The sequence below is a fragment of the Vitis vinifera genome, chromosome 13 (genome assembly GCF_030704535.1).
Source record: "Vitis vinifera cultivar Pinot Noir 40024 chromosome 13, ASM3070453v1".
In the NCBI taxonomy this organism is placed as follows: domain Eukaryota; kingdom Viridiplantae; phylum Streptophyta; class Magnoliopsida; order Vitales; family Vitaceae; genus Vitis; species Vitis vinifera.
In genome coordinates this window covers 10,695,021-10,706,840 of record NC_081817.1, presented here as the reverse complement: position 1 = coordinate 10,706,840, position 11,820 = coordinate 10,695,021, and the positions used below count along the sequence as shown (strand labels likewise).

General features: G+C 35.9%; 1 protein-coding gene across 6 annotated transcripts; it reads right to left on the bottom strand.

The window, feature by feature from the left end:
* Window positions 1–485: 485 nt before the first annotated feature.
* LOC100255059 (uncharacterized) lies at window positions 486–11,436 on the bottom strand. Of its 6 annotated transcripts, XR_009467331.1 has the most exons (6): window positions 10,844–11,420; window positions 4,690–5,398; window positions 2,362–2,731; window positions 1,378–1,787; window positions 1,065–1,253; window positions 486–977 (listed from the first exon to the last, which is right to left on the bottom strand). XR_009467331.1 is itself a non-coding variant. In XM_059741634.1 (4 exons), exons 1-4 carry the CDS (start codon window positions 11,124–11,126, stop codon window positions 1,737–1,739), a joined length of 1,413 nt encoding a protein of 470 aa, XP_059597617.1. In that variant the 5' UTR covers window positions 11,127–11,420; the 3' UTR covers window positions 967–1,736. The 6 variants fall into 6 exon arrangements, 2 of the variants coding, with proteins under 2 accessions (XP_059597617.1, XP_059597616.1); XR_009467333.1 differs by lacking the exon at window positions 1,065–1,253; XR_009467330.1 differs by having other exon boundaries at window positions 967–1,253; window positions 10,844–11,436.
* Window positions 11,437–11,820: the final 384 nt, after the last annotated feature.

The window sequence follows — 11,820 nt, the reverse complement described above, 5'->3', positions numbered from 1 at the left end:
TGTTCCAATGTAAGTCAAATCGCACCAACATCATTATTAGCAAGCAAAATATTCCAACCCATTAAAGATATATATATATATATATATATATATATATATATATATGACAGGTAAATAGATATTTTACTTCAAAAATTAATTGTCTATATCCTAAATTATTTTTTTCATAAATTATAAAAACTATCGTTCTGTGACATCTCAAATTATAATACATCTCCATGACCCTCCTTTAAATTTAAAAGTAACTTTTCCTAATTTTTTAAAAAATTTATTAATTTGAATTCTTGAATAATTTTCAAAATAGCCAAATTTTAAAATATTAATCTTATTTTTTAAGATTTCCAAAAATGAACAATTTCTATAAACTAAAATTTGAATATTTTCAGAAAAAAAAAATTGAAATTCCATTGACCTTTAATTATAATTTTAATACCATTGGACCGATTGACCCAATAAATCTAAATTGTTCAGTAGAAAATTTAGCGTTTGATCAATGGAAATAGGTGCTTTGATTGATAGGAATTTTATTAGACTTTAGAGAAATTATGGAGAGAGAGAGAGAGAGAGAGACCGTAATTGTGAATAAACCTGTAGTTGGCTTAGTAGCAACTGCCAATGCTGCGTTATGGGTGAGGGTGCCTTCGGCCAAAGACAAGAAGCATCTTCTCTCTGATCTCTGCAAGTGCAAGCCATCTCCAAATGGATCAATGCCTTCCCTCGTCATCCATCCTCATTATGGACCCCACCCCCTTTACATACAAAGCTTTGTGCCTTTGGACCTTTCTTTAGAAAACAAATGAACAAGATACTACATGACAGTGGCTACCCTGCCCACAAACATGGTGAATATCAAAACATCACTAGACAAGCAACAGGGCAGTACTGAACGAGCCACCATCAACTTACTACACACCATAACTCCCACTCTCACTCTGGACCGAGAGCTTTACGACCACCATAGACCGCTACCCCAGAAGCTGCAGTGCATTATAGGTTAAGTAAGGTGTTTAAACAGATTATCGATAGTAACAAAAAAAACCCAAACAGAAAATTACAGATCAAACCAGGTGTTTCATATGGTACAAATATATGTGGTTCACTTTAATTATTTCAGCACAGAAAATGTTCTACTAAAGCATGGAGAGTGATGATCAGATCAGAGCCTTCTTCAAAGGAATCGGCTGTGCACCATATCTTTCCCCGCCAACAACAATACTGACTGATATTTTCCCTTGGGCTCTCTCTATACGACACTGTTGCAACAAATCCTAAACAAACTTATTGTGCTTTCATTTTGGAATAGGATACTAGAAGCCTAGTTGAATATATATATTAACAGAGAATGTAATTGCTTTAAAAACAAAGGGTCATACATACCTCCATCTGAACCAATGCTGCACATGTCCAGCTCTGCTAATTCTTTTCCAATTTTCATTCTTCATCATCGTCAGTGAAATAACAAGCTTCTAAATAGCTTGTCCAAACAATGGGACTGCAATCCCAGTGAGCTTCAGCATTGAAGATGCAAGAAGCCTCATATTGAACCGAGGGGCTCATCGAATGGATGATAGAGGACATCCATGAGATTGATGTGTCACTCCAGTCCACCTCGGTTTTCTATGCCTGCACTCCTGCCAAAATGAGATGACATACACCACCACAGATATCATTGTAGCAGGCTGTCATATTTCAAGCTTGAGTTTCAGCTGGCAGGGTGCAGGCATGGCCCATGCCCCTTACCGGGGCCGGGCTAATCCAAAACTTGTATCAGGTTGCTGTTGATGAGACTGCATAAAGACATGCAACAAAATAACCATTAAGCGAGATTTGGCATGTAAAATAACTAAGTGGAGAAAAACTGACCAAATTATGTAGAAAGTATATTCAAAATTGAAAAATAAAACCATTCCTACAATGTCATGAAAAGCATTCCCTTTCTGGTTACATATCTTCAATTTATATCAATTATTCAATATTCATCATTTGACTATTTTTTTTTATAAGTAAAATTAAAAGTATATTCATCATTTGACTATTGAATGCATGGTCTGCTGGAGAAAACTCATTAAGTAGAGGGGGTTTTGGGAGTGGGAGGTACTCATCTGTAACCAACTCAAGTTTCTCATCCTCAATTTTTTTAAGCACTTTCTTTTGATTTCATCAATGTTTGATATTACAAAGAGAATTTTTAAGGAAAAATGCAGGCCAGTTTAACCATTTGGTACATTTTAAAGTAAGATATACTTTCAAGAAAGGAGTAGAAATACTAAAAATAAAGGTCCTCACCTCTACAAGCAACTCAGCAGGGCCCTTAATCTTTAATGATATTAAGAAGGGAAAGATATTCAAAATTTTCCATACCTGTGAAAAAGGTTGGTGAACATGTTCATGAGGATGGATGAAAGGCATTCCAGGACGTTGACAAGGATACTGAGAAGAAGGAAGATATAGGGTAGATGTGGAGCGTGCACCAACATGATTGGGATTAAATGGTGACATCATGGTCTCTGGATGACCATACCCAATTCCTGTAGGAGTTGATGGTGCAGGCCATGGACCAGATAAATGTTGGGGAAGTGGCCGAGGTTGGTGTTCAGTAGAAATTTGAGGCCTATGAGCTGATCCAAGTTGTGGGAATTCAGTATTGTAGTTCACTGCAGGAGTGTACATAGGCTGTATAGTGTAAGGTCCTCCATTGAACCCAAATCCAGGATCAAATCTTTGCAGGTACCTGAAAAAATAAACATTTTAGTGTAACATTTTTAGATTACTATAAAAGAATAAATAATATTTATTATTTTTAGGTTAGCACTTCAATGACATGAAACAACAGTATTTTTTAAATTTGACCATCAGTATTAAATTTTCGCAACCAGCAAATAACAGTGTAATGAATGTGGGTGTGCATGTGTGTGCTGCACATGCTGTGAAGCATAAACCAAAATGGTTGGGATCAAATGGTGCTATCATGATCTCATGTAATGCCAAAGTTGATGGTGCAGTACATGGTCCAGGAGTTGGGGAAATAGCCAAGCTTGGTGTCCTTGCCTATGAGCTGATCAATTTATAGAAATTCAGTATTGTAGTTCAATAGGCTTTCTGGGGTTCACTCCATCAATGAACCCATATCCAAGATCAAATCTTTGCACATACATAGGAAAACAATATTTATCTGCATAAGCATGTATGTCTTTCTGTCTGTACATGTCTGGAATAACTTGGCTGGGTTGGGATAAGAAGGAGATATTTGGCTTTGTAAGTTGACTGTATTGGTAAGAAGACCTTTCAAAGCCCATAGTCTAGATCATTGCACTTTTGTATAGACAGCGGAGAATCGATAGATCACCATTTTTTAAATTGTCCAACGACTTTGGAATTATGATAGAAGCTATTCAGAGTAGCCAGATTAAGTTGGGTTCCTCCTGGAAGAATCACTGGCATGCTGACCACTTCTTTATGTGTTTGGGGAGCACAACTGGAGGCAAAGTTCTATAGAAAATCACATATCTTACATTGATTTGGATAGTGAGGCAAGAAAGAAATGCAAGGATCCTTGAGGACAAGTGGAGGACTTCAAAGATGATATGGGAGATCTAGTCTATTTCTATTCATCTTTTTGGACCTCTACTACCATAGCTTTCAGTGACATTCCTCCCTACCTTTTTTTTTTTGGATAAGCAACCAGAATATATATAATATAGAAAAGGTTGGTACAAAACAGAAAGGCTTAAGCTTGCTAAAGTACACTATAAGTATACAAAGGGAACGAAGTGAAAAGGACAAAGAAAGGGGGCAATCAAAGGAAAATACCACTTGCCCAACAATTGATTTTTTTATTGTAATCGATTTTTTTTTCTTCTCTTGTAATCTCATATTTTTTATGAATATTTTTTTTTTATTGAAAAAAAAAATACACAAGACTATTGGCGGTGTGCATGTGAAGTTGAGAAAAATCTCTGTCAAATATTCTGCATTCTGCAAGTAAAAGTACATTTAAAAACAGAAAAAACAAAAAGCATCATTTGGATGAAACCAAAATACATGGGATGTGCAAGAGTCACATCCAGATTGGAGAATGATAAAAGGATAATAAAAACATCATATAAGAAAGACTAAGGTAGTGTTTTTTTTTCCCCTTAATTCTAAGTAGAACTTAAAATTAAATAGTGTTTAATATTATTATCAGGTTGTTTGTTTTTGTAATATTTTATTTCTATTAAACATTAAAAGATAAAGAAAAACCAACATGTTACTTTTTCTATTCAGCCAAAAATTTATCATAAGTCGTGAAAAAGTAGAAAAACAAACAACCTAAAGTCTAAAAGCAAATTGCTTTCAGCAAAAAGTTAAAAAAAACAAACACCCTCTAATTGAAACAATAATTATATTAGTAATTTAGTATTGTGGAGCATACAATTATATTTGCCTACAAGATCATGGCCAATATGTTGATGGGTATCACATCAATGAAAAGCCAGACATTCAAAAAGAGGGGGAAAAAAGAAAGAAAGAACACAACAAGGCCTTAATTCTACCTAATGCGATTAACTACAAATTGTTCTTCATGAATCAGCTTCATCCACACCCATATATTCAATAATACAAAATTTTTTTTTTTTTTTGAAAAAAAAAAGCCAAAAAATAATTAAATAAAGATAAGAAATGGACAAATAAGAGTTAACAGCATACCTATCATAGCTCCTGTCATAATCAGGATCCTTACGGTCAATCTCACGGTCCCGAAAGATAGCCACCCTATTATTTGGTTTGTACCTACCAATTGGCTCCTTTTCTGCCCTACTTCTAGCTGATCTATTGCTACTTGTAGAAGAATCAACCAAACCCCTGCAAATATTGACATCAGAACTTCCAGCAACAGGTTTTTCTTCCATTTTCGGTAAACTCACAGAACCATGCTGGAAAGTATCCTGCATCCTTGGTTCACATTCAGGTTTCCCCCCACCAGTACCACTAAAACTACTAGAGTTAAATATCCGTGCACGAGCTCTGTTATACTCCTCTTTTCGTTCTTCTACACTTTTGGAATTATTTGCCTTAAAAGAATGTGAATTTGCACAACTGACATTTTGCGATCGTTTCTGAGGCCTCTGTTTGATTGCAACCTTAATGACACCACCATCTTCTGGTGGTAAGCTTACAGGGATGTCTGCCAGGCGAATCAGAGGAAGCCGACACTCAGAAGTTTTGCGAACAATAATTTTGGAACCAGATCCATCAGGTAAATTATTGTCCAATAAAACCATTGACTGCAGTGAGTAATGCTGAGCCACACGGTGCGCAGCCAACCGTAGATAGGAGGTAGGCAACTGTTGAAACTCTAGTTGCTGTTGAGTAGGATCATGAATGAACTTCTCGATGTCTTGCTCCATCCTTAGAACTGAACAAAATAGATTATAAATCTTTAGTTATATGAATAGAAAGGATAACAGCAATACACACTCAAATATTACAATCTTACACATGTATCGCATTTAAATAATGGCAACTATTATGATGGTAGAGAAACAACAAATGTTTACTCTAAACTTTACACATGCATCTAAAATCACATAGAGATCATAGTTATGAAGACTAATGATTATAGTAGTTATAGTACTATTAACAAGAACAAAAAGAAGAACAATAGTAGGAGCCCACACTCAATTATAAACCTATCTATTAGTAAACATGATAGTTTAAAAAATATGATTTTATAGTAAATAATGCAGTTAGGGCCATATAAGTAGAAGCAGTACCAATTGCAAGAGTAGCATCTATCAATATCAAGTATGTATTAAGAGTTCAAAAGAAGAGCTTGACCTAGTAAATGTTTGTACAAAAAATCCCAAGCCCTCTGATGGGAAACAACATTGGAAGAACCCTTTGAAGACTTATGAAACAAATGGGAAAAAAAGAATAGAAAAAAGAAAAAAAATCAGCAGGGGCAGTTTAGTAATGGTCATATTACTGGCATGGGCTAGACAAAAGTGTTTGCTAGATGTATGAAGGTTGATGACCTTAATGGCATGAGTGGCATTGGCCCTCATCAATTTAGGTTTCCTTGAGAGAGCCCTTGAGGCCTGGCTCAAGTGGTAAAGGGTTGTGGAGGGATTGTGTGAGGTTTCAGGTTCAAGTCCCTATGGAGACAAAAATTTACCTATAAAATAAATAAATAAATAAAAATTATTTGAGGAAGGCCACAAATTATGCATATCCCTGCTCAATACTTGAGAATCGAAATTAGGTATCTATGGGACTGCTGTTATGCTGGAGATGGCACATCCATCTGAGTTTCCTTGTCTTTGATCCTTGCATAACAACAGAAAAGGATCTAAACCCACCTTTTTATTATCTAGTTTTCTGTTAGCTTAGGCCCAAGTTTGCCATAAAGGATTTGCTCTGGCTAGCTTGCATTCAGAGTTTAGCTAACCTGGTTCTCTTCCTGCTTTGGGCTCACTAAGAATCCAAGATTATCCCATTATAAGAATCTTTTAGGTCCATAAAAAAATCTCCTCATGTCAGTACTAATAAGATCGAATTGTATGTTGTATCAATTTGGGGGAAGAATGTGTAAATAGTACAAATTTTCATATTGTTGGTATGGACAGTTTAGTAATGTTAATAATTTGGTTGAAAAAGAAGTTGAATTATCAGCTTGTCAAATGAATTCCTTTTTAAACTAGAATATTCTTTTGTTTTTGAAGCATAAGGCTGGAATTGCAAATAAAGCAGCATATGCATTAAGCAGGATATAGGTGATTGCATTTGGTTACTCATTAAAATTGCCACCCTTCTTTCGCTGGATGGTAAGCATGCTATCCGAGTTTCCAAACCATGACATCTATCTCTTCAAAGGAACTAGGTTGTATGTGCCTAAAATTTCACATAGAAAACAAGTGATTTGGGAATTAGCAGCAGTTCATTTTGGATAGGATAAAACAGTTACTATGGCGGATGATCATTTGTATTGACCTAGCTAAAAGCAAGATATTGTCTGGCCTTATCTCCTGGAATACATTTCTTTACACACCTTTGCCCATACAACATCCTCCTTGGGTAAATCTTAAGTGTGCAGTTCGTCTTAGGACTACCAAGAATATTTAGGTGTTTTGATACCATATACATGGTGATTGACCGGTTCTTAAAAATGTGAATTTCATTCTTTGCTCATAAACATCAGATACTATCCACATTGCTAAACTTAAAATTTTTCCCCAAATGTGTTCACTTGCATGGATTGTATAAGACTAATATTTCAAATAGGAATGCCAAGTTCACAAACTATTTTAGAGAATATTATTGGGGTTGTTGCATAGTAAATTGAAGATGTTGCTGAACACTAAACTGAATTTTCTTCAACATTCCACCTCAAAAGGTAAGTCAAACCAAAGTTGTTAACTATAGTTGTGGTGAATGTTTGGCTTTTATCTCTCATGGTTGTTATAATAATTCTATGCTATTAACTATAGTCGTGATGAATGTTTGGCTTTTATCTCTCATGGTTGTTATAATAATTCTATGCTAGCTTGCACAGTTGAGGATGTGGCTCCAATGGCTACTTCAACCTTACAACGGTTGGTAAGCAATCTCACTTAAGAGAAGGGCATCCCACTTGCAAGTTGGGGCCAAAGTTGAAGCTCTTGCACTGACGATGCTTAAGCAGGCACTCATGTGGATAGTGGCTAGAACCAATGACATGCTCCATATTTGAAGACCTAACAAAGCAATCAAGTATCAAATATTTGTGCTTGACTACCAGGGAAACTGATCATTCATTCCACCACCCAATTTCTTTTGACCTCCAGCAAAAGTCTGATTCTTCAGCTTGTCTACAAGGGTATAACTTATTTAATGACAATTTCCTTTGATGGATTCACAAAAGAGCGAGAGTTAAGATATTTTAGATTGTGTGCCTCTCTAGTCATTATTTGAAGGCAAAGCAGTGCTAAATTTTTTATAACAAATATCCCATAATTGGAAAATATTCGTATAAGGCTCTTATTTCCACCTTTTGGGTCTTGATAACCAAGGAGCTCCAGGTAACAAAGAATATATATTAACAATGCCTAAGCAGAAGATGGCACACCAAGGCATATACAATGTATACAATAGGCATCAATAGGCAAATAAAGGAAGAGAAAAGACAAATAACAAGCTTCCTCTCCTTACTTGGCACTAAGCCTATCAACAATGTCTATCATGGTTAATGAATGATAAAGTATATGCACTCTTAACTCAAAATTGCCTGGTTTAACCATTCAATGTTGTCAAAAGATCTCATGTTTCTTTCCTTCCATAGAAACAAAACACATAGTGGGCAATCCTCCAAGCCTTTTCCATTTCTTTCTTATGGAAGATCCATGCCAGCTGAGAAGGTTTTCTTTAATTGTAGAATGCATCACCCAAGTCACTCCAAATAACAAAAAAATCAAATGTCACAAAAATACTTACCTTAGGACAATGAAGGACATTGTGATTTTTTATCATCTTTGCACATAAAACATCTAATCCATATGATCCATTCCCTACTTTTGAGCTAATCTAACATCAAAATACTTCGTCATGTAAACCCACCATCATAAGCGCCCAAGGATTTCAAACTGTACTTATAGGAAAGGTCTCCCTTCTAACTTGGAGGAGTGAAAATATTTAACATAGAAATTGCCACCTTCTAACTCATTCTATATAGAAATTGCCACCTTCAAGTTCCCAAATATGAAGTTTTTTCGATGCTTTGAATATACACTTATTTATTAAAAAAAGGTTCCCAATCATGAAGTTGGTCAATTGGATCTTAAGCTTATCCTTACTGTAATGGCAAACAAAGACGTGACTCGAACTTAAGCCCACCCTTCTAGTAATGACAAATAGAGACATGAAACAAATAGGTAGTCTATATAACATACTTTTAATCAAAGTGAGCCTCCTCCTTTTAAGAGGTATTGTCTCTTCCATACAACTAGCCTTCTCTAAAATCTCTCCTCAACCCTCATTGACTTTCAAGGAGTTCCCAATGTAAGCCCCAAGTACGTAGAGGGTTGTTTCCCTACCATAACAAAGCAAGTTCCCCAATTGAAATTAGTTTGCTTTTCTCCAAATTGATTCTCAAACTTGATATTGCCTCAAACCACATAAAAGTCCAAGTAAGATATTTCATATGCTCTTGAATAGTGTTGTAGAAGATTAAGGTATCATCAACAAATAGAAGATGGTCAATTCAAGCCCCTCTCCTCCTCTTATGCCTGCCTTGAAGCCCCAATGAAGCCCTCATTGGTATCTAACTAAGTGACTTCATAGCCAAAATGAATAAGTAAGGTGAAAGAGGGTCTCCATGCCTCAATCCCTAGAGCTGTGGAAAAAACCAAGGTAAGTTTATAAACAAGGATAGAGAAATTTCTCATGGAAATGCACCATCTCATGTGTCAAACCTACTTTAGACCAAAAGCTATCTTTTCCATGACCACAATCAAGAAATCCTAATTGAAATGATTGTATGCCTTTTCAATGTTCAACTTACAAATGACCCCACTGTTGGAACTTTTTATCCTTCAGTCTACAACTTCATTTGCAAGCCTACCTTCCACAAAAGAATGCTGGTAAATCATTATCACCTTTCCACGACATTTTTGGCCTATTAGTAATGGGACCTATCTTTTGATAAGCACTAACCTCGACTGGTTGGAAAGATTAGAAAGCTAGCCAGAATTCTAGTATGAATCAAACCTGAATACATTGGAACAAAAACAAGTAATAACTCCAATTGTTAGGTGGAACTTGGTCCATTGTGTCGAAAATTGTCGGAGTCTTGTCACCATTCTCATGTATAGCCTCTCAAGTGAGCATGCCACAATTTGAATAGGGTCTCAAGTAGAAAAAAGGATCAGCCATGAGGATGGCAAGAACCTGAATCTAAGTGGAAAATTGAACAACATGAGAGGAGAGTACAGATTTAAAGAATCAAGAAGAATCTTGCATGAAACTTGAAGTTTTCTTTCTATGGTCATCTTTTGATCCTCCTCCACAAATCACTTAGACAAACACACTTACCCTTGAAATTCTCTAAATTATCAATGGTTTTTTCCTTTGCAATTCCACTTCCTTTATTTTATCATTTTACCTCCACATATAAGCTAACTTTTAAGCAAGTTACTTCATACCTTAATTGAGTATGCCCATCTTGGTCTCATTTCATTTTTCTTTGCATTGATAGATAGAGGCAATCTCAAGGTAGCCAAAGGAAAAACATACTACTCTGACAGCTCTTCTTTCATCCCACTTCTAGATTGAACCACTTGAAAACATCAATTGGCTATGGTATTCAATCTTTCCCCCACCCTATGTACAATTGCCTTAGTTGGAGACCATTTTACACCTCACCTTTTTGTTCTCAATAACAATCTAAAAAGGTCACATGTGACCCATAAAAATATCAAGAAAATCCAACATTTTTCCCAGATTAAACCTACCAAATCATGTTAACATAATGTAATGCATCAAGAATCTAGCATCTATCTAATTAAATTTGCACCTTCTTAAGATAAACAAGTCAATCAACATTAAAGATTAGCATATCAAGCAAACTGATTAAAAAAATGTTCAGACCAAAGTCAAGAGCTATCCAATTCATACAGCACAACAATATAACCAGCGTGAACGTACCAAACCAAATTGCTCTGTTATACACAACAAGCACACAATAAAACCAAACCAAAAACCTAAATTATCACCAGAGAGCAACATACTACCAAAAAAAAAGCAGCATATTACCAAGAAAAAAAAGCCTTCAACAGAAACTTTTTTAGTTAAACCCGAGAAAAACAAAACCTAGAGCGTGGCAACTCACTTGACAGCCGCTCACGCGGATTCTGCAGAGCCTCACGAAGAAACTGATCCACTTGGTTGACAGAGTCCTCAGAAATCATCCCGGAACCAACCGGCACCGACGAAGACGACAAAGCCGGAGCAGAAGCAGAAGCTGAAGCTGGTACCGAGGCATCGAGAGAGGAAGAGGAAGAGGAATCTTTCTTGGAGGATGAAGAGGAGAGCATCAATCTGCTCATGCTCTCGTCCAAATCAGCGACCTCCCAGGACTCAGGGGCTCCGAGATCGTCCGCAGAGCCCTCCATGGCTGGGGAATATCTAGGGCTTGCGTGTGAAGGATAGCATCAAAGAGATTCCAGGGTGGAGAGAGGAATCGCAGGTGAATGGGCGTGAATTTTCATGAATTGGGAGTTAGAGTTAGATTAGGGTTAGGGTTTGGAATGAGAGGTTGATTAGGGCACGAAAGCGATGAAAGAGAGTGTCCTGGAGAGCCTAGAGACACGAAGGGGGAGATAGGGTTTGGGGTCGTCTGATGGCGGGCGTGGCACGTGTGCCTCCCTTCCTTCCTTTCACACGTGCCTTTACAAGTATTCCATCTCTTCCCACCTCTCCCACTTGCCAATTTTTTTTTTATATGGTCACATCAAGGCAATAAGGAGAGCAAAGGCTCAAACTTTTACGATTTTGTATTCAATTTTTCTTGATAAATTTTCTTTAATTTTACTTTAAATCCATATGTTATTAAAAGATCTATCTAGCTATCTATCTAGAGAAAAAAAAATTGAGAAAAAAAGGAGAAAAATAAATTTAAAATTAATAAATTAATTTTTATTTAATAATTTGAATTTATTTTATTTATATGGCCTTATGTAAATATTAAATAATTTACAGTATATATATATATATTTTTAAATAAATCTAATTATATTTAGTTTTTTATATTTTGTATGATAAATCAAATATGAAAAAAAAAAAAGGTTTTTTAGTGTTCTTTATTTT

Bases quoted from the DNA above. Each gene is read 5' to 3' on its own strand.
- LOC100255059 (XM_059741633.1), bottom strand. From the start codon at position 11,126: ATGGAGGGCTCTGCGGACGATCTCGGAGCCCCTGAGTCCTGGGAGGTC. The intron at 5,399-10,843 runs GTGAGTTGCCAC...TATTTTGTTCAG, and splicing joins TCCGCGTGAGCGGCTGTCAA to TTCTAAGGATGGAGCAAGAC. The intron at 2,732-4,689 runs GTATGCTGTTAA...TTATTTTTTCAG, and splicing joins TATGACAGGAGCTATGATAG to GTACCTGCAAAGATTTGATC.